The sequence below is a fragment of the Corylus avellana genome, chromosome ca5 (assembly GCF_901000735.1).
Source record: "Corylus avellana chromosome ca5, CavTom2PMs-1.0".
Classification (NCBI taxonomy): domain Eukaryota; kingdom Viridiplantae; phylum Streptophyta; class Magnoliopsida; order Fagales; family Betulaceae; genus Corylus; species Corylus avellana.
Genome location: NC_081545.1, coordinates 26,809,053 through 26,832,093, shown reverse-complemented (window position 1 = coordinate 26,832,093; position 23,041 = coordinate 26,809,053). Strand labels below are relative to the sequence as shown.

The 23,041-nt window shown below is 35.1% G+C and overlaps 3 protein-coding genes across 3 annotated transcripts; 1 reads left to right on the top strand and 2 right to left on the bottom strand.

The window, feature by feature from the left end:
- Positions 1-5,388: 5,388 nt before the first annotated feature.
- On the top strand, positions 5,389-6,975 carry LOC132182049 (pentatricopeptide repeat-containing protein At1g05670, mitochondrial-like). Its single transcript, XM_059595258.1, has 2 exons — positions 5,389-5,420; positions 5,661-6,975. Exons 1-2 carry the CDS (start codon positions 5,389-5,391, stop codon positions 6,973-6,975), a joined length of 1,347 nt encoding a protein of 448 aa, XP_059451241.1.
- A 549-nt stretch (positions 6,976-7,524) lies between these two features.
- LOC132180817 (protein WVD2-like 7) lies at positions 7,525-14,065 on the bottom strand. The gene is made up of 9 exons (XM_059593784.1): positions 13,701-14,065; positions 10,937-11,578; positions 9,972-10,334; positions 9,826-9,887; positions 9,607-9,702; positions 9,410-9,500; positions 8,515-8,616; positions 8,220-8,269; positions 7,525-7,982 (listed from the first exon to the last, which is right to left on the bottom strand). Exons 1-9 carry the CDS (start codon positions 13,806-13,808, stop codon positions 7,958-7,960), a joined length of 1,539 nt encoding a protein of 512 aa, XP_059449767.1. The 5' UTR covers positions 13,809-14,065; the 3' UTR covers positions 7,525-7,957.
- A 4,336-nt stretch (positions 14,066-18,401) lies between these two features.
- Positions 18,402-19,300, bottom strand: LOC132183172 (ethylene-responsive transcription factor ERF022-like). The gene has a single exon (XM_059596572.1). The coding sequence runs from the start codon at positions 19,243-19,245 to the stop codon at positions 18,700-18,702; it is 546 nt and encodes a 181-aa protein (XP_059452555.1). The 5' UTR covers positions 19,246-19,300; the 3' UTR covers positions 18,402-18,699.
- Between the last annotated feature and the right edge of the window lie 3,741 nt (positions 19,301-23,041).

The following is a 23,041-nucleotide window of genomic DNA, read 5'->3' as shown; positions in this document are numbered from 1 at the left end:
ATTAATCATTATTTTTCATTTACTAGTTCAAATTTTGGCATATACCTCTCAATGAGATAAAATTAAAGGATAACTTCACTTTAAACACCTGAATTACCATGCGATTTGAAAAATTTACAAACTTCAAAACCTCTCAATTTGGACCCCTGAACTTTCAATTACAATCAATTTAAACTCATCCGTAAGATTTTAAACGTTAAAAGTAAGACAATGACGTTTATACTCTTGACCGTTTTATAAAATTTCAAATTTATCCTTAATTCCAAAATAATTTTTTAAAAAAAAGTTTTAAAAAAATCAAGGATATTTTGGTCATTTTAGGGGTAAATCAGAGAAGTTAACAGTTAAATCTGACTGAGGGGTTTAAATTGATTGTAATTAGAAGTTCATGAGTCAAAATTGAGAGTTTTTTAAGTTTGGGAAAGCCTTCTAAAATCGCGTGATAATTTAGGGATTTAAAGTTAAGTTACCTCTAAAATTAAAGATTTTTTAGAGACTACTAAGAGTTTACTAGAGTTATCATAAATGTGACGTGTCTTTCAAAATCAGTAATAAATTAAAATTCAATAATGATTGGGGGGCATCAACCATTTATTGTAGTTTGGGGGAGGAAAGATTGTAGTTTGAGGAGAGTATGTGGACTTAAAAATAAAATAAAATAAAATAACAACAAAATTAAAACTTACAAAAAAAACCAAAAGGCGAGGAGGATATCGAACCACCCCTAGGTGCTTGGGGTGGCTCGGTGTGACATTGCAACCTTAGAGTATAGATTAACCTAGCTAAGTGTGTGTTTGAGATTCCTATTTCGTAAGAATAATCTACGTTTTTAAAATATATTGCAAAAAGGTAAGGTGTTTGGCATTGCGATTTAAAAAATACTTAATTTAAAATAGGAAAAAAATTCAGCAATTTCTATAAGCAGACTATGCGGTGCTTATTTGAATAAGTGCGAATTTAAATCAAAATCACGATTTTGCATAATAAGTATTTGATAAAAAAATATTTTACCAAACGCCTTTGTGATTTTTAAAAACAGCGATTTCAAAAACACAATTTTTAAAAACGCAATGTTTAAAATCGCACTTATTGAAACTGCAATTCCAAACATATCCTAAATGAATCAAAAGTCATTAATATGGTAATTCATTTTAGGGAAACTTGAGTTAACTCTCTGAACTTTTATCACTTTTGCAATGTCATATCAAATTTCAAAAACTCTCAATTTAGTTTATCAAACTTTTAATTTTTTACAATGTCATATTTCCATTAGGATTTAGAGTTAAATTAGACAAAAAATGGGTGAAATAATATTTTTTTGGGTAAAGTCCACTTAACCTCCTTAAACTACCACCCAATGACAATTTACCCCACAAACTACCAAAATAATGATAATGTACCCCCTAATATTAGCAAAATGATGAAATTACCTCTCTATAATTTTTAATAAGACAAAAATACCCTTAAAATTTGAAAAAAAAAAATTAGCATTTTTGTTTTTATTTTAGTATGAGTAATTTCGTCATTTTGTTAAAATCGGGGGTACATAAGTACATTGTTATTGTTTTAGTAGTTTGGGGGGTAAATTATCGCAATTGATAGTTCAAGGGATATATTATCATTAGGGTGGTAGTTTGAGAGGGTTAAGTGAACTTTACCCTATTTCTTTTTTCTTTTCTTTTTTAAATGAGAGTATTTTGGGAATTCACATCCCTGCTGAGGACTTAAAAAATTATATCGGATGGAAGATGAAACTTTAAGTTAAGTGAAAATTTTCTTTTTTAGGGTTAAATATCTTATTCCTCATGTGGTTTAATACCTTTATTTTTTGCTCCCTAGGGTTTAATTTTTATTACAGGAGGTACCTATGGTTTACATAAAAACGGAGATTGTACCTTTCTCTAAATTCCGATCAAAATTTGATGGAACGCTACGTCAACACCATTAACAATTTGACACATGTCTATATAATTAATTAAAAAATAATAATAATTTTTAAAATTAAAAACATTACAAAATTATATTTAATTAAAAAAAAGGGAAAATTACAGTTTACCCCCCCAAAGTTGTCAGCGATTTGCAATTCCGCCTCCAAAGTTTCAATTTTTGCAATCCACCCCCCTAAAGTTTCAATTTTTTGCAATTCAGGCAATCCGTCAGTCAAAGCCGCTTTGACTGACGGAACAGTGATCATGTGCGCCACACGTGATCACTGTTGGCCTTTTTGTACTCAAAATACCCCCATGCTTTTCCATCACGCACGCACGCCCAACCCATGTGACCCATGCCCAACCCAACTCACGCCCAAAATACCCCCATGCTGGAGTTCGTTGAATCCCTAAAACCTGGCTTCGAACTTGGTTGGCTTTGCTTAGATTTGGCTTGTCTGTGGGAGGAGAACAAGGTGTGGGGCAAGCACATGGAAGAGGACAAGGCGTGGGGCAACGCGTTAGCTTTCTGGGATGCTCTCATCTCCCAACATCTTTCTTTGAGTTTAGACTTAATTAACCAATCCAAATGCAGCACATGGTTTTCCTGAAGATCTGCATGCCACCAACAAACAAAACATACAAGCAACAAATTGACTTGTGCGATCCCTTTAGGAAGACTGTCAACAAAATGAATAATTAAAATTTGAATTAATTTTGTAGAAAATGACATTCAAAGTTTGAATTAATTTAGTGTTAAAGGGGACTTTATCTTTGAACGCCAAAGGGGGCAGAGGAGGAGATTTCGATCTGTTGCAGGAGATTCCGTCATTTGGGCTCTCCATCTTGTTGCAGGTAAAGGCAAATTTTCGAGCAATGACCCATCAACGAACTCTGGCGAAGGAGCAGCATCAAACGACGCCGTTTGCTGTGGGTAAGGTATGGGTGAGGGCATTTTGGGTACAAAAAGGCCAACAGTGATCACGTGTGGCGCACATGATCACTGTTCCGTCAGTCAAAGCGGCTTTGACTGACGGATTGCCTGAATTGCAAAAAATTGAAACTTTAGGGGGGTGGATTGCAAAAATTGAAACTTTGGAGGCGGAATTGCAAATCGCTGACAACTTTAGGGGGGTAAAGTGTAATTTTCCCTAAAAAAAAAGTTTGGGGGTGACCATAGCCACCCGCTTGGCCATATGGAGGTGGTCGAGTCACCCCCAATGGGTAGGGGTGTCAATCCAATTCCGGTTCTCGGTTATTGGCCAAAATCGGGAATTGGAATCGAGGTACCTCGGTTATTGATTTTGGAAAGCTGGAACTGGGTAACGGGTTCCCGGTTAACCGATTATATAATAACCGGTCGGTTCCAATTTGTACCTGGTTATCTAGACTGGGTAACCGGTTTTTTTAAATTTTTGTATTTTGGGCTTATTTTTGCTCCCCACTTCCTCTTCTCTTCTTATTCTTTTTCTTTTCTCTCTACCCCCTGTTTCATGCCCATGGTTTTCATCGTCTCCATTTTTTTTTTCCCCCTGTTGCTTAACGCATCTTCACCATCTCATTCATTCTTTCCTATCTTTATTTATTGGGTAAAGTCTACATACCCCCCTTAAACTACCACCCAATTGACAATGTACCCCTCAAACTTTCAATTATGACAATGTCCCATCGAAACTACCAAAACATTGTCAATATTCCCCCCAAGGCTAGCAATAAGACAAAAATGCCCCTATAGATTTATCAATAAGACAAAAATATCCCTATAAATTAAAATTTTTTTTAATTATTTAAAAAAAAAAACGAAAAATTTTAATTTAAAAATAATATTTTTTAAAAATTTAAACAATTTTTTTTTTTTTTTTTAAAACGGAAATTTTTATTTTTTTTAAAAACTATTTTTTTTATTTAGTTTTAAAAAACAAAAAATTTCATTTTATTAAGCGAAAATTTAATTTTTTTAAACGTAAATTTGTATTTAAATAAAATTATAAAACAAAAATAAAATAAAAAAACGAAAAATTTTCAATTTTTATATATAAAAAAAAATCTAAGTTTTTTTAATTTTTTTCTTATAAAATTGATTTTAAAAAGGAAAAAATTGGCCAAGTTTGGATTTTTTTTTTGTTTGTTTGTTAGTTTTAGGTTTTTTCTAGAAGTTTTAGTATTTTTGTTTATATTTTATTAAGGGTAATTTCGTCATTGGGGGGAACATTAACAATTTTTGGTAGTTTGGGGGGAACATTGTCACAATTGAAAGTTTGGGGAGGACATTGTCAATTGAGTGGTAGTTTGAGAGGGTTATATGGACTTTCCCCTTATTTATTTCTTCTTTCATTCTCTTTAACGCAAAAGTTGAGAGATTAAGAGAGAGAGAGATTGACCAAGTTAGAAAGATAAGGAGAAGTCAAGAGGAGACAGAGAGGCAGAGGGCAACGAGGGGCTCTAAAACAAACAAACAAATATAAACACCCTAAATCAAAACTCAAAAGCAAATATAAACCTCCTAAAGTAAAAGCAAAAGCCAAAAAAAAAAATAAAAAATTAATACATATATAAAATATTAAAATATATTATTATATATATCGGTTCCCAGTTACCTTTTTTTTTTAACCGGTTCCCCAGTTTCCCGGTATTTTTTTAACACGCCTACTAATGAGTTTGGAGTTAGTTTCGACTACCCCCATTTGGCCCATTGGGGTGGCTGAACCACTCCCATAGGCCTTGGGGGTGGCGAGCCACCCGGCCAGATGGGGGTGGCCAGGCCACTCCCATGGCTAAATTGCCCTTCCACGGTTCCACCCCCAAACTTTGTTTTTGTTTTTTTTTAAAAAAATAAATATACTTTTTTAATGTTTTTTATTTTAAAAAATTATTATTATTTTAATTAATTATATGAACACGTGTCAATTTGTTAATGATGCTTACGTTGCATTCCATCAAATTTTGGACGAAATTTAGACGAAGATACCATCTCCGTTTTTATGTAAACCACATGTACTTCCTGTAATAAAAATTAAACCATAAGGGATACAAAATAAAGTTGTTAAACCATAGGTGAATAAGATATTTAACCATTTATTTTATTAATAACAAAGAAAAAACTTCTACAAAGTTTTTTTCAAACTAAGAATCTCCTTTAACTTAGTCTATAAAAATAATATGTGTCCATTGAACATGTGAGATGCATATATTGAAATTAATTTTATTAAAAATATATGTACATCTCATATGTTATTAAAAAATGAATACATATTACTTTTATAAATTAGATTGGAAGAATTATCCAGTTTGAAGGAAAAGTTTGAAGATCCTCTTAAACATAAACTCAGGTTATTTTGCAATTAATATACCACATTTCATTTCATTTGCCTCAGTACACTTCTCCGTTCTCACAAAACCCTTCCTCTGTGTGTGTTATATGTGAGCTCAGCCAATGACAAATCCAAGACCATAATCTACCATGGAAATCCCAAGCATCTGCAAGAAGCTCAGGTACTTCTCAAATTCTCAATCTCTCTACTCTCTCTTCTCTAACTCCCCACACCCATTTCTTTCTCCTAAAACCCTAGTCTCACCCAAACCCTCGCCAAATTTTTTCTTCCATTCCAATCATTTTAACACAAAATCCACTGCTAGTTCTCTGTATCCACTGGTTTCCTCAAATGGGTCATCCTCATTTTTTGCTGCATCACACCCACTTCCTGAATCTTCACAATCTTTATATTGCTATAGATATAACAGTAATGAGCTGAGACATCAAATCTTGAATCTAGGTTTGCTTAAACCATATAGTAATAGATGCTTCCGATTCTTTTCGGATTCAGTTGGATTAGAAATGATGAATTCTACTGAAAATGTTAAAGTTGGAAAGATGGGTATTGATGGGATTAGGGCGAATGCTACTCCGAAGCAAGTTTCAGAAATGATTGGCATAATTAAGAGGGATGATGACGATTTGGAGTCCAAGTTGGATTCGTTGAACGTTTCTTTATCTATTGCTTCAATTACCGAGATTTTTAGGGTTTTGAATTTCGAAAGAGTGTCCGCGTTGCGTTTTTTTGCTTGGATTAGAGGTTCGAAGCCGGATCTTTATTGTAATTCAGATATTTGTAGTTTGGCTGTTGATAATTGCGGATGGTTAGATGATTACAAGGCCATGCTTTGTATTCTGAATGACTTTAGGATGAAAGGAATTTGTCTGTCCAAGAAGGCATTTGGGTTCTTACCTGTTTTGGTTTCGAACAAGGATTCCATTATGCATTCTGTGAGAAGAGTGGTAGAGGTGTTGAATGAAGCTGGGGGGTCATGTCGAACCTCTGGGGTTCACTCCTTGATTGAAATGCTCGGCACTTTGGGTTCCTTTGAAATGGCGGAGTTTGTGATAGAGATAACGGAGAGGAAGGCGAGTTATTACTATATTTTGATTAGGGAGAAGTGTCGGAGATGCGATTTCGAAGGAGCTAGGGAAATGCTGGATGAGATGAGGCGAGCAGGTTGCGTTGAAATTGTCAATGCTTACAATTATCTACTTAGTAGTTTATGTATGAGTGATAAGGTTGCCGAAGCATGTCAAGTGCTTGAAGAAATGCGAGAAAGGGATTGTCTTCCTGATGCATTGACCTTTGAAATATTTATTTGTTACTGGTGTCGGCTTGGAAAGTTCGATCTTGCATCCGAGAGTCTTGATAGGATGGTTTCAATTGGTCTTGAACCTCGTTCTACCACACATGCTGCCTTTGTCAAGGGCTACATCAATTCGATGAGATATGAGGAAGCATATAAGTATGTGGTTGAGTCAGTTGTTAAGTATAAGTGCTCATCCAATTCAATTTACAGCTTACTTGCAAGCCTTCATCAGAAGAAAGGAAACGTTGTAGTTGCCCGAAATATTCTTCTCGAAATGATTATGAAGGGTCTTAGACCAAATTTTGCAGTGTATATGAGAGTTTTGAAGCACCTAAAGAAGTCAGGCAGGGAAGACTTGGCCACAGAATTAAAGAGCAGGTTCTCTTGTTTGAGTTTACAGTCCAGTACAGAAACTGGGTGATCTTGTTGAGTCTGTTGTTTTTTGTTACCTCCTGCTCTGTAAACTAGCAGATTATAGAGTTTCCAGCTAAGTGCCAAGAATTTTATTTCTAAACTTTGAATGAATAAGTACTGTAGCTGTAGAGTTGATTCGCTCTTGGTCTTTTTATGTGTCTTTTTTCTTTTTTCGAAAAAAAAATTTTGAATTATGTTGATTTTTAGGTTCCACTTCTGGTAATGATAAACATATGCTACTGACCCAAAAAATATGCGGTTCTTATGAGTTTTAGGATTCTATTTTCAAGTCACAGGCAGAAAAAGAGAAGTATCAGTTTAGTCATATGAATTGATATGATTTTTAGGGCTATTACACTTCCCATTTTTTTTTAGAGAAATAACCATTTCAATAACTATTCATAGTTATTCCCATCTTGATGGTCCAAAATCTAAAACATTTGTGTTATTCCGAACCAATCATGAAAATAAAAACAAATAGAATTCGGTGGGACTATCACGCTATTGACAATCAGCCTTCTTGGTTTAAACTAAAAAAAAAAAAAGGAATACATAATAGGGCAAAGAGTGGGCTTTGCATTAACTCTCAACATAGATCCTTTCTGTAAATTTCTATGATAAGAGGCTTCCAAAAGCTTAGACATGCTTGCGGCCTCTTTTTATTTTGGAATAAGAATCAACTTTCTAAAACTTTAGGTCTATCATCTGAAGTCAATGACAGCATTGGATACTGATCCAAACAAGCATGAACCTCCCATACTAAAGATTACATTTTTGTATCCACTTCTAGAAATACACATCTCAGATGCTTGAATTACCCCTCTTCAGCCTCTCATTTTGAGGTCTTGAAATTTTTTGCATCTGAAATTTGTGCCTGTTTGCAACTTGTTGCCTGAATACATAAATGTTGTGCAGATAACTTCGATTGCATAGACTTACCAAAAATTCAGCGGCCTATGATAATTCCCGACCACCCTTCAGTTTCACTTTCACCGCCAACTTGGCATCTTGGGACTGCATTGCAAGCAAGCCACAAGTCATAATCACAATGCATACACTTACTGATCTGTGCCTACTCCGATAACAGCCAAAAAAGCCATGAGGTGACAAAATCTTGCACACATGCAAGCATGTATATCCAAAGAAAATCATGATCTTGTTGATTGGATGCTCAAATTTAGCAAGTAGATCATTTCAGTTTAGGAACTAGTAGGGGAATTGTAATCGAAAGTAAAACAGAGCATATTGTACCTTGGTTCTCTTCGTGCATGTCTCAGGTCTGCAGACTGCGGTAATGGAATCTGAAATTGTCGATCACATAGTTTTCATGATGCTTTAGTTATTCATGAGAAAGAAAGAAAAAAAGAAAACTAGGGAATTTGGAGACAACATGGATATATGATGATACAATTTCATATTACATTATTAAGTTCAACCAAATACAATTTCATTATTATATTTTATTGAGGAATAAAATCACGTCCTAATACGCTGCAGTAATTTCTAAACCATATGCACACAATAAAAATTGAGAAAGAAATATGACCTTAGATGCCAGTTTTGGATTCAGGCTCCTGTGAATACTGGACAAGTTAGATGAGGCAGATTTTGGTTCTTTTCCAAGTTCAGCATTGCTTCTCAGTTCTTCCTGCACAGAAAATCCATGCATAATCTGCTCACTTAAATTCTGAAACTCCGTTTATATAATAACAAACAGAAGCGGATTCATCATCAAAGCAAACCTCTTCTAACCAAACATAATAGAAATAATTGGTTTCATAAAATAGTCACTGCTTAGGTATTAATCTCAGAGATTCAGTTATACTCAAATATAATAATAAACACTATGATAGCTACTATCAACCTATCAAATCATGAAGTTACATTTCAACGCCCATGCCAGTAATGAGCCTAAAATTCTACCAGGAACCATCTCAATTGTTCAAACTCATTCTATTGACGCCATGGTAGGCTGCTTGTGTGGTCCAGGTGATGGAAGCATAACAGGCTCTCAGTCATACAAAGTCCCTAGCTAAATTACTCACAATAGATAGGAAACCGAACTTGGCAAAATTAAAAAAGGGTACCCAACTTAAAAAATTGGAGACCTTACATATAGCTAGTAGCCTAGTAATGATTAAGACATCATGTATACATAATGAAATAATTTAAAATGCTACTTCATGTATTAAATTTGTAAATGCAATCCTCATAACCAGAGTCTTCTGAGATCCTTGGATTCCTAGTAAAATGTATGATAATTTTACCATTTCATTGTGTTCAGGCTAACAGAAGACAGCAATTAGGATGATTCTTAATTCCATGGTTCAAGCTTCCTAAAGGGACCAAGTTATATTAATGAACATTTCTTAAAAATGTAGAAACCAACATATGCAAAAGCAAGCATGCATATAACCAAATCATATCTGGTTTGGAGTTACCTTTTTCTGTGGTCCTTTGACATAACTCCTTTGCCCAAATTCAACTCCATAGTTTTGATTTAAGCTATTCTGAACAGGAAGGTTCATAGACCTTTTGTATTTCAAACCATTAGAATATCACAAACAATAACAATCGAAAAAAAAAAAATGGGGGTGATAATATCTAAGGAAAACAAGTGTATGATATAACGCATTACTTGACATTTGGTCTCTGGTTCTTAGTCACTTGACCCTTGGGTTTTATTTGGCATTCACTAGGCTCTAGAGGCTTTATACCATCTCCACCAAAGCTCCTGAAAATAATCCAAGTTAACAATTCCAATTTGTGAGGAAGGTTTTGGGGAGAGAGAGAGAGAGAGAGAGAGGGGAAGGGAGGGAGACAGAAGTATTAAGTTTTTTTATCAGTGAAACCAGACCTCCTGTTATCTAGAGCCTTCTTTCTCAAACCGCCAGAAACAGCAGTCTCCTTGACGGTGCTCTGCATAAATAGGTGACCAATAGGAGAAACCATCAGCACGGAAGCTAACTGAAGCTCCAATATGAAAATGACCAAGATGTCTACCTGATAGGTTCGTGCATGAAGTGGTAGATTTGTAGGCACGTTGTCTAACAACCCTTTGGTAGCTGAATTTGCCTTTACCTCACCAGCTATGCTAATAGGAGATGTCACTGACCTGTCCCTTGCCAAGGAATTGTGCAGAACACTGGCGCTAGAGCATACTTCAGTATGTTGTCTATGTGAGGAAACATAGTTTGAATTAAAATTTCTAGTCTTAGGTGTCCTTTTGCTTGAAACAAGACTGTCATCTTTCTTGCCAGTAATATTATTATGAAGAGATAGTTTCGGCTTCTCGGATGGCTTAACGGCACCTTTTGCAATTCTGCAGTCCAACTGTGTTTTGTTTTCACTAGAAGAAACTCTCGCCTGGTAGAAATAACAACTAAAAATTGAGTGACAGAAAATCATTCATCTAATGCACATTGATAATGCAAGCTTTGGCAACGTAACCACAAGTGCAACAGAGATAGTAATGGAGCCATATGCTTGATGCAGCACGAGAGTCCCAAATTAACAGAACAGTACATACAGCACTATAACAACTATCATTGTTAATTGGGTCTAAACACACAAGGAAATTTTTCTTTTTGGCAGTTGTTCATATGATTATGAGATTGTTAAACTTGGCATCTTACATCATTTTATCCGCAGCATTTTCCAGACTTGTTATCCCCTTTCCAATCTTCTCTATACAATTTAAAGGAACTGAAGAATAAGAGACCCTCAATTTAAGGATCAGCAACCGGCAACCACCTTGCAACTTTACGATACATACAAATAGTGCAATGACCTCCAAGGTCAATATTATGACATCTTCAGTTCTATAGATTAATTCAACCAACTACCCACTAAAAGGGATCACTGGTAAATAGTCCACATAGCAAAGTGAGAAACTTTTCACAAAGAGATGATTTTTTATACCTTGGGTTAGAGGAATGAGACAAATAAACTAGAAATCAATATTTTACCTTCGCCTTTAGAATAGGTGCTTGTTTCTTTTGCTTGTTAGTATCATGCTTGGCTGTGACAGAGACAGCACAGTCACGGTGGGCAGTTTCATTGACTGATGAAGTTGACGAAGAGGAAGTCTCTTTTACAGAATGTTTGGGATCTATGGCAGATAAGGAGATACTGGTTTCACCTGCCATGCTAGCCCTGTCATTGTCATTATCACAGAAACTTAATTCTTCTTTGATAGTTTCTTTTGATCTATCCAGAATGCCTCCCTCAGATGAGCCCAGGTTACCAGCCACATCATTCTCTAAGATCTTCAGTTCACTGCCATTGATTGGCTTCTTTTCCTCTTCCATCAAATCAGCATCAACAGCATTTTCCACTTCTGTGGTGTTACTTATTGCAACTAGGCAAGAATCGGGATGGGTGGCTTGTTGCTGTTCCGCTTGTAATGTCTTCATAGCTCTAACTCTTTTGTAGTATTCTTCAAAGTATGCCTTCTTTTGAGCGACAAATCCAGGGGCCTTGAACTTCTCCAGCTCCTCCTGACATCTGTTGTGGGAGAAAACCGACCACTTTTCCCATGCAAGTGACTCCACAGCAAATCTTCCAAATGATATTGAACCATGATCCAAAATATCAGAGATGGATAAAACCTGCTTATCAAGTGTAATTAGATAAAATAACAAAATCATACAGCAGTAATGTTAATTACAAAACCCAGGAAAGCACGAGAAACATCTTAAACACATTTATTTTAAGATTCTTTGGACCATCTGGAAATCCAATCTATAACTTAAAGTCTTTAGACTCTAAAAGCTAGAGAACAAGAAAAGGTGGACATTAAAAAAGGGCTAAGGTACACTTACATCCCCCTATAATTTGAGTCCTTTCTAATGATACCCCTTTGGTTTCCAATTTTTCTAAGCCATTTCCAGCAATGCTAAAACCATGTGAACCATCGCCAAAATTGGCTTCCATACAAATTTGAAAACACCAGTACCAGATGACTCAACAAGTAGATCACCTATTGAAAGGATTCGTTCACCTCTACTAATACCTCATTACCTCAGACTTTCCACCACCACCACCAATTAAGTCAACTCCAATATCTCCTCATCCCAATGGAAAACCCCAATTCCCACATCCACCCCAAACCATCCTCTATATGGAGTTGAATGAGTTTTAGCGACGATGTGTTGTTCATTGCCAATTATTTTAATTTTGTAAAAAAAAAAAAAAATGATAAGTTGTTGCTATTTGTATACAATTAGTGATGACGGGTTATTTTTAAAATATCTTTATGGGTTGATCAGGTTTTCCAAGTGCAACTAAACACCCGAAAATAGTAAAAAACATTTTACATTAAAACAAACAAAACAGTTGACTGAAAAGTTTTTTGGTTGACTAAACATCGCAACAACAGTAGAAGCTAACTTAGCTTCAACATCTGATACCAATCCAGAAACTTTTTGCTTTTACAACTGACCCCAGCAACAAGGATCTGCAGGGAAACATTATTCCGAAGATTTGTCGAATTATGAATCTGACAAAAGTGGTCCCAAAGAGCAAGCATTTGGAAAAGCAGATCATAATTCATGTTGGAAACCCTCCCACTACTTTTCATTTTGCATTACAATGATATTAATACACATCCTACAACAATTCTGCCCTTCTTGATGCTTTTGTCTTATAGGATTAGAGGAGTATGAGGCACCTAGGCAATTGTTATTTGATAAGTAATTCAATCTTATTAGAAAGCACAAAGGGATGCGACCCGAGTACATGGAGTATACAAGCAAGATACCCAAATACGGAAAAGAAAAAGAACACAAATCCAAAAATTCTTGGAAATTAGTAAAGCGAGAACTGTTGAATGCAGGCATCCATAGATAGAGAGTTTTGAACAGTTCAATTTCAAATTAAATTGTTACGATTTTACCACATTAGCATTTACAATAGTCCAACTCAACATTTTACCGCATGTGGTAAAAATGAATTAAAAAATTAAGAATATATTTATAAATGCTCAAATGGAAAAATCTTACATATCAGTTGAAATTTCAAGAACTCTACATAGGGCTGTTCAGAAACCCATCCCCCACTCGACCCGCTCGCACCTGAGCCAACCTGATCAGCTGGCCTTCCACAGGGGTTGTCTCAGTGATACAAAGCCCTATTACATTTCCGACCAACGTTGGGTAGAAAGTCGGAATAGGGTTGCTAGAATTAAGACAAACCGACCCGACACACCCTATATGGCTATATATATATATATAAAGAAACCCTAGCCGCTCTGCCTCCTCACTCTCTCTGTCTGTTTGAGCCTAGCGGTCACTGAATTCCAGCCGAGGTTGCCCATTGTCAGGTCGAAAGTCGGAATAAAACAATTCCGACACCAATCAGGTTGGTGTGAAACCCTACTCTATGAAGTAGAACACCAATAAACTCTTAAGAATCCTGATCCAAAACTATCTATCTTCCGACGAGCTTCGTGCATGGAGAGCGTAAATAGTGGTGAAATTTGTCACCATCACATATATATAGTCACGACAAAATTGGTAACGAAATTGTAGTAAGCTTTGTCTGTACCCCTAGCTTTACTCTAAATTCTAAACAATGTTTAAGTGCCATGGACATTCCGAAAAAAGAAAAAAGAAAAAGAAGCAAAGCTGATTGGATGGACCAGTGTTTGATAGTCTTAGAAAAGAAAAGAAAGCAAGGGGCCATGATTATCATGAAAAAAAGGAGGTGAAAAGAGGAGTGTTAAGAGTGTACCTGAGGCTGTTCCGTCTCTGATAGTATCTCAGACCTTGACCAGTTGTTGCTACAGTAGCTCTGGTCATGATGGTGATAATGATGATGATGATCGGTATCCGTCGCCATTTTCCGGTTACTCCCCAAACCAGAGATTCAAGCACAGAAGCTTCCAGATCCCAAAATGTTCAACAGAAATACGTAAAGAGTTACCGCTTGATAATCATACTTTCTTAGAGGTTAGGGAAGAGAAGAAAATGGTGGAGACAGAGAAGATTAATGGTTATTATATACTGCTCTGCTTGTGACAGTGAGAAGAGAAGAAGATGGTGGAGACTGAGAAAGGGGAAGCAACAGCAGCCAAACCTCCTCTACGGTTACTGACGTGGCTTTGGTGCGATGCTTCACAACCACTTTTCTTTGCATCTAGGTCCTACAGCCGCCACGTTGCCCGCTTGCTTTCTGGCCGCAAATGTCCTTGGCTATAGTTTGACCCCTACTTCGTCTAGTTTATTACAGGAAATGCCACCTCTAATTATATTATAAGAAGGCTGATTTATTTATTTATTTTTTTCGAGTTTATTTATTTATTAGTATTTTCGTTTACTTTTTCGAACTCTGTCAATGGTGGGTATGTGCCCACGTGGAGGGAGTAGGTTAATAAGATGGGCCTCCCATAAAGGCCCACGTGATACGAGCGTGGGATCATCAAAAGTTAGTAACAAAATATCATTATCATCAGGAATCTAGATTCATTAGGTCCTGCCACACAAAACAAAACAAAACCAAAAAAAAAAAAACAAAACCTCTACTATTCGTACTTCTATTCATAATTATATTTATTGATGCCAATAAAAAAAAAGCATCTGGATAACACTAGATAGTTTACATATTTACAGTGATCGAATTTATTTACTGAAAATAAAGTATGAGTTGGCCTATGAAAGTGTTTACTTAGATATTTAGTATGATCACATGAGAGCCAAAATCCTATTTTATTTTACCAAAATCCTAATAATTGTCCAAGTAATAGTTCTTCTATTTTTAAAGAGATGTTGGGTTTAAAACATGAGTTAACCCCCCTATTTCACCCTTGTCTCATAGGGGTTTGATTTGGCAATTAAATTATTATTATTATTATTATTATTATTATTATTTTCTCCATTTCAAATTTTCTCTATTTTTTCAATTTAGTGCATTTTAAATGGTAATGTTGTCCAAAAAATTGAATGATAGTAGTGCACTAAATGCATTACCCTTAAATAAAGGAAATTGAGAGAATTTAAAATCGAGCAGATCTTTTTCCATAAAAAAGAGGTGTATTGGGGTGGGTGTAGTGTGTATCATTAGTCTTAAAACGTAATAATAAGTATAAGGAAAAATTACAGTTTATCTCATCAAAGTTGACACCGTTTTTCAATTCGAACACTAAAGTTTCAATTTTTACAATCCACCCCCACAAAGTTTCAATTTTTTTCAATTCGACCAATATTATCCCAAAATTCCCATATTGCCCCTAATTTTTATTATTTTTTTTTATTTTTTATGAAAAAATAAATAAATTTGGGTCTGCAAACACCCCAAATTTTTTTAAAATTTTTTATAAAAAATAAATAAAATAAAAATTAGGGGTAATATGGGAAGTTTTGGATACAATTAGTCAAATTGCAAAAATTTAGAACTTTGGGGAGTGGATTGTAAAAATTAAAACTTTAGTGTTCGAATTGAAAAATACTGTCAACTTTAAGGGGTAAACTGTAATTTTTCCTAAGTATTCAAAAATAAAAGGACAAATGACAAACTGAGAAAATTTCAGAAGGCTTATAGGAGGAGTGAAGACTGCCAGTAAATTAGCCAACATTATTTTCAGAGGGAGAGAAAAAAGGCTTGCAATAAGAGATTGGAGGGTTGGGGCTTGGCCCAATAGTTTTGGTCCAAGCCATTTGAAGTTTTAAACTGATAGGGAGGTTTGAGTGACAATGACCCAAACCATCTCACATCCCACTTGATTAAAAAATGAGAACTAAGGGTGGCATTCGGGCTGGCCCAAATAACTAAAATATTATTTTGACTAGTTCTGTTTTTTTTTTTTTTCAAAGAACTTTACATTCTAATAGTCAAAATAGTTAAAGATTTGTTGAGCTGTTAAAGTGCCAACATTCTTAAGCATTGTGGGTCAACAATATATATTTTATATTGATATTTTTTGCTAGTTGAATGTGAAGTTTATTTATTTATTTATTTTTTATCATTAGTCAAAAATAACTTTTTGTCTAATGGGGAGGCTTTGGCCATGTCTCTTGCAGACTTTTTGGCTATCTCTCTCACCATCTCAGATTTTTTTTTGGAAGGTGACTCTCTTATAGTCATCATGACGCTCTAACACCCGTGCCTGGTTCAAGATTGAAAAATTGAGAACATTATTGCCGACTCCATTGCTATGATTCCCCCATCTTTCTCTTGGAAGAAAAAAAAAGTTCACAGAAGTACAAACTTCTACGCCTGCCATATGGCTTATTGGACCGCAATTAGAGCTCACTTTGGCTGCATTTCCACTCACTTACTCCATTACCCCCCTTTTTCCATTTGTAGTGGGAAGGATCTACCCCTGTTAGTTTTGTTTCTTGTTGTTTTTGCTCTGTTTGTGTTTGTATCTCTTTAAAAAAAAAAAAAAAAAAAATGTAAATACTCTTAAAAGTTGCTAGGCTCGGATCCTATTGAAAAAGACCATGAATCAGCATGGCTTGACTAAGTTGTTGTATATATAACATGTTTACTTTAATCCTATTGAAAAAGACCATGAATCAGCATTGCTTGACTAAGTTATTGTATAACATGTTTACTTTAATCCATGGTTGTCTTGTCAACTCAAGGTAAGCAACCACGCATTAGAATTTTTCACCCCTCATGAGTCATGAGTGGTTGGTTAGAGTTTGTGGGTGACAGCTATTGGCTCTTGCTACAAAGCATGTGCAAAATTTGTATTAATTCTAAACACATTTATGCACGCCAGGGAAAAGGTTCATCTTGGGACTTTCTGAGAACCCCCTGCCTTGATTAGCCTTTGCTTAAGGAAGATAATGACTAGGTGAGATAGACCAATTAATGACTTACAATTTTCACCTAAAGTCATCGCCAGTAGGCCCCCAATCAAGATTTGGGCGGCGAGTCAAAGTCCAACTCAATATAAAGCTGGATTAAAAAAATAAAAAAATAAAGTACCATTATTTTATTTATAATATAATCCAATCAAATGAAATTTCTACCCAATAATTTATGCTTATATTTGGGAAAATTACTATTTAATTTTTTAGAAAAAGTTCATATATCTCCTCAAACTACCATCTAATTTACAAAATGTTTTCCAAATTTTTAATTGAGACAATATTCTTCCCAAACTAGCAAAAAATTGCCGATGTCTCCCAAGGCAAGCCAAAAAGACCCTAAAGGTTTTTTTTTTTTTTTTTTTTTTTTAAATTAATTAATTAATTATTTTATTATTATTATTATTATTATTATTATTTGTATTAAGGGTATTTTCATCATCAGAAGGACATTGGCAATTTTTAGTAGTTTGAAAAAGATATTGTTGCAATTGAAAATTTAAGAGGGACATTGTAAATTGGGTATTGAGACTTTTCCCTAATTTTTTTTAGGGGTAATTACTTTTTGTCTCTATGAACTACAGTGTCGTGACATTTTTCCTCATGAACTACCAACTACGACACTTGACCCCATCAAACTACCATCTTATGACAAAAAGCCTCATTCCGTCAAAGGGGTTAAAATTGACCGTTAATGGTCATGTGCAAGTTATATGCCATTTTAATTTTTTTCTTCCACTTTTGCCCACGCTTATACCCTCCTAAACCCTAATCCAACACATGAAAACAATTTAAAATGAGGGCAAAAGTGGAAAAAAAAAAGTAAAATAGCACATGACTTGTACATAACCGTTGACCGTCAATTTTAACCCTTTTGACTGACGGAATAGAGTTTTTTGTTATAAGATGATAGTTTGATGGGGTCAGGTGTTATAGTTGGTAGTTCAAGAAAAAAAATGTCAACTCTGTAGTTTATGGGGGACAAAAAGTAATTACTATATATTTATTTATTTATTATTATTTTTTAACAAAAGGAAAAAACAATTGTACATAGTACGTACTAGAAAAATATAGCCCCACGAGGTACACATGGTCCTAAACTCAATCAACATAATTCACAATAATGGACAAAATAATATGGGCCTCCATGCCGCATGTCTTAATTTTGGTGGTCACGTACAAGGGATTGAGTCGGTGGCTTTTGTTTTTGAATGGTCCCAATCGATCAGAATTGATTCCTGGCATGCGGGGATAAGATTAATTTTTGGATTTTGATTAAATAAAAGATGCAATATTATCTCATATTTTTTGGAATATGATATTTATCAATAAATATACATATGATTGCCAGTAGGTGATCATAATTAAGAGAAGTTGTTGAAGCAGACAAGCCAATCTGCAGATATGGAATGAAGTACAAATGCTCTGATAGATCATTAAATGCAAACCACTTCTTTTACAAAAATATTAAAACAAATTGCATAATTACTCTTTTGACAGCTCCACGTACAGATAGTAGCACAGGACTGCAATGGGGAAGAAAGAAAAAGAACCCACAGCTGAAAAACCTCTAGTACCATGTGAGAGTGCCAGAGCAACAGGAATTTCCCCCAACTCTATGCTTCAAGAGTACAAACCCTTCATAATTTTCCCTCTCTTTATCTCTCAACCAGAAAAACATTCTGCGTGTACCTTAAAAGGTTGCACATCAAGAAGCTTAAACTTGAACCCCATTCTCCTCCTTGAATGAATAAGCTTATAGAGGAGTAAATGAGTTAAAAGAATTAGTTTAAAGCTAGCTATTATATATATTATAATTATTATTTGTTAGTTTTCTTAATCTTTTTTTTTGATGAAATTGAGGTTTTTACCTTTTATAATTACTGATTATTTCTTGTCCTATGTATATATGTTACCTAGGAGTCCCAAATTGACTCATATTGCACTTCTTCCCACTCGCTCAAATGATCAACATCATTATCAAACAAAACCATATCATCACTCTCCTCCAACAAAAGTGCTCCCATTGCCAACTCCATCCACATCCTCGGTGAATCCATAGGGGACTCATTTATGGCCTGAATTTGGCTCGGCGAGAGCCCCACCCTAACCGGTACGACATTACCCCCTGAGCTTCCCTCGTCTACCGACGCCGGTCCCGGCCTTCGAAGCCGCAATGCCGCCTCTTGCGCCGCCAACTGCACGTCCTCGGCCCTTGAGCTCTTCGGCCGCGGCATGCTGTCAAGTAGCTCAGGGAAGTTGAGGCGCGCCCCGCGTCCTCTGAGGTGCAATGCTGCCACATCGTAGGCCGCGGCTGCCATTTCGGGCGCTTCGTAGCTCCCTAACCATATTCTGGTTTTTTTCCCCGGCTCACGAATTTCAGAAACCCATTTGCCCCATTTTCGCTTGCGAACACCCTTATACTTCTGAGCATTCAAATTTTGCATACATGCTTCTTCCATCCTTGTGGATTTTGTGAGAGATTGCTGAATTGTTTTTTTAGTGAGAGCTAGAGAGAACTTTCGACAGTCAAGAAGAGTGTGAAGCAATCGTCAATATATGTATATGTATATATATATATATATATATATATATAAAGAGGGAGATGGAGATGTGATAATTATTGATGTGAATGCAGTGAGAGGAGCTTCCAAGTAAGCTTCCAAGTAGTTTACGTAAGTGGGAAGATGCTGTCAATGCGAGCATGCGCACGTTTATACAGGCCACATGTTTGCTGCTAATTAATTTGTAATTTACTAGGTTTTCTTTATTTTTCTATTCTAGTTTTCAATATATAATTATTTAAGTTTTGCCTGATTGATAATTTTATAGGAAATCACATGTAATTAATATTTTCTTAATTAAAGTGCATAGGAATCAAATCCTAATCAATATTTTCTTAAAATAAACTGTAGAGATTACAAGATTGAGAAAAAAAAAAATCTAATTATATTTATTGAAATCACACGAAATTTTAAATTATTTTTTCACCGGTGGGCCACCTGAAATCTTTTCGCTTGCCCATAATCGTTGATGTCTATTAATGAGACCGGTTTCCTATTTCATAACGCGGTTTACAGAAGATAGAAGGTGGGCCCACTGACTATTCTCCGTCTAGAATTTCCATTTTCTCTTCATAAAATATATATAGCAGGTAGAATCGTAGTTAGTGGATTTTTTTTTTTTTAATTTTGCCCATTTCCATGTTTTCTGCATGACCTTATACATGCAACGTAGATCCACTGAAAATATTTATTTATTTTTTTTGTTGAAGAATTATAGATCGATCGAGTAGATGATGATCAATAATTATGGTACTAGGTTTATTAATTAACAAAGATTATTAATAATTTAATTAAGTTTATGGTTATTCATAGAAACGTGTACGTAATGCCATCAAGTGTTGCAAAACCGAAAGGGTTTCTTTGAAAACAAATCATTTTTATATATTAAATGTGAAGAAATTAGAATTCTGAAGGTATGAACGCAGCAGAAAAGATTAGAAACAGTTCAAAGGTTGATATCGATGCTCTTGACCCATTCAACCTGATCCAAATATTTCTATCAAAAAAGCACCGCCCAAAATGCTCAAAGGGCGCACGTTTTTCTTTGTTAATTTCTCTGGGTGTTCAAGGGCTATCGTGCGTTTAGTCAAAGTAGAAACGACTTGAAAGAGACCACTTTTAGAAAAAGAAAATAACATTAACATCTATAGAATTACTTCAAAAAATCACCTATATTCTTTTAATAAAATCATTTATGTTAAAAAAAAAAAAAAAAAGAGCATAAAGAATAGAAACGACCCTGACGGGAGGACAAAATATTCCTCAATTAGCGTGCTTTGTTTTTAGGAGTAGAAAACAGTGAACACATTCTCATTTTCAGAAGGCCCCGACATACTCACACTCACGCACGTGCATGGACACACACATATCTTATATATATATATACACGCTATGTTGAACATGACTTGAACATTTTATGTGAAAAATGTAAAACTCACAATTGTCAAACATTGTCAAGAAGAAAAACCGGGTTGTTAATAATATTTTATTTTGATGGGGGGTTGAATGATAAAAGAAAAAGTAATCTCACCGATAGATTGATGGAAAGAAAATAATGGATTTTGGAAATAATAATAGGTTGATATGGAGCAAACGTGTGCGTGGATTGGCCGCTCAAGAGAAAAGAAAAGATAAGAAAGAAAAGACTAGCTTGTTTGCTTCATTCAACTGTTGTGGTCAATCGTACGTAGGATTGAAAAACAGCTGGATCAAGCTAAGCTTCAACTCATGAGACTGTCTTCCATCAAGTCATTTGTCACCAACAACCTTGATTAACAGACACCTTTCCAGTTTGATTGCACTGGCACCGCCCCACATCGTACACAAGTACGGTTTGCGCGTTTAATTGGTAGTGGTGGCGGCAGCCGGTAATTGACCGTAGCAACAAAATATACATACCCGTACAACCTCCCAGATCTTTGTTTTTGCGAACAAAATACTTGCTTGACATACCCCCAATAGGCAATAGGGGAAAAAAACTTGTTTGACAATGGGGAGTTTACTGTTAATTCACTAGTCAATGGTACTTTGTGGTAGGATAGATTTGAATTTAGAATTAGAGCTGATTCGGTTTTGTTTGGCAAAGCCTTTCCTTAGACACTGTAGTTGATGTGAAAAAAAAAATTAAGAATGTTTAGTATTAAAAAGTGAAAAAATAATATGGAAAAGTGAAAAAATTTTGTTTTGTAACCGTGATTTTTTTATTTAAATAATAATAAAAAGTGAATGATGTGATATAAAAAGTGTAAAAAGTTATAATGTTTTGATGTTGAGTTTTTTGAGAAATGATAATGAACAGTAACAAAGGAAAAAGAAAGGCCTTGCCAAACAAAGCCAAAAAGTTTTCAAGAAATTCAGTTAAGTGAAAAGTGCTTCGTTTGCAAGCTCGTCCCAAATGTTTGGACAGATTGTTAAGGCTCCGTTTGTTGTTTTGTTTGCAAGTGTTTAGATGAATTAGTCAGATAATATGTTTCGTCTCATTGGTACATGTCCAGATGTTTTGAAGAAACAAAAGTTTCGACAGTTGGAGTGTTCACACATTCGGACGATTTGGAGAAGTAGTAACTCTCGTCTACAATGGCGTCTACAAATGTTCGAATAGCTCAAGGGTTAAAAGGCATGTAACCCTGAAATTGTCCGAATGCCCCACTTACCTGTTTGGATGCTGCCATAGGAAACCTAAACTGACTTTAAGTTTTAAAGTTGATTCTCTCAAATCTAGAAAAGGACTTAGTAGGCACGATTTTTAATAAGCTAAGCAGAGCTAGAGCATAATTCACATTAGAGCTACTTCATTGAGTGCTAAGCCTTTTTATTTGTGAGCCAAGAGAATACTTATGCTGTGTGCTGAATTGTTTATTGTCTTAGAGTTGATCAAAGCACATATTCATCATCAACAACAATTGAAGTTTACCGGTGTATTGATAAAGGAGATCAAGAAGAAAAATTGCCCAAAAGGTTCTGAAACTATTACAATAAGAGGCAAATTAATGGAGTTGTTTGTTTGGTACACGTACATATCTAGTCCATTACAAATAGTTATAGGTGTGATTGGCTAGTACAACTAAAATCTTTTTAGTGATTGGTTTTTTGGATTTAGCTGCCCCAAATTAGTTTTACCTTTTAGATATTCTTGAAAGAATTTCCACTTTGTCATCAAAATTGTGTGTTGAAGTGTGATTGATTGATCTATCTTTTCATTAGTTGGATATTTTCTTTTTTTACTGTACTGCATAATTTTTAAATTGCCAATATTGCTGCACTTCACCTATTTACCCCCTCTAGGTGAGTGCTTAATTGGGATTTAAACATAATTTTTCAATTAGTATTAGAGCAAGATTCTTTTTGTTTGGATTAACCTCTTGGGTGAGATCATTGACCACTGCTGTCATGAAATTGATGTTTTTGAATGTATAAGACATGATCAAGACGCCAATTGAAGGTGAGAGCTATGTGTCTCTCACCACCTCTATTGATAGCCTCCGAGAGTCACTTGATTCTAAATCAATAAGTTGTCTAAGGATGATTGAGGAGATAGAAGATCTACAAATTAAGGAGATTCAAGGGCTATCAATACTTTTCAAAGCTAATTTGTTAATTTTCATTGTAATGTCATCTCAATTATATAACTATTCTACATAAAACATTTTACTAAGAGCCTGTTTGACATTATTTTTGAGAAATAGAGTTTTTA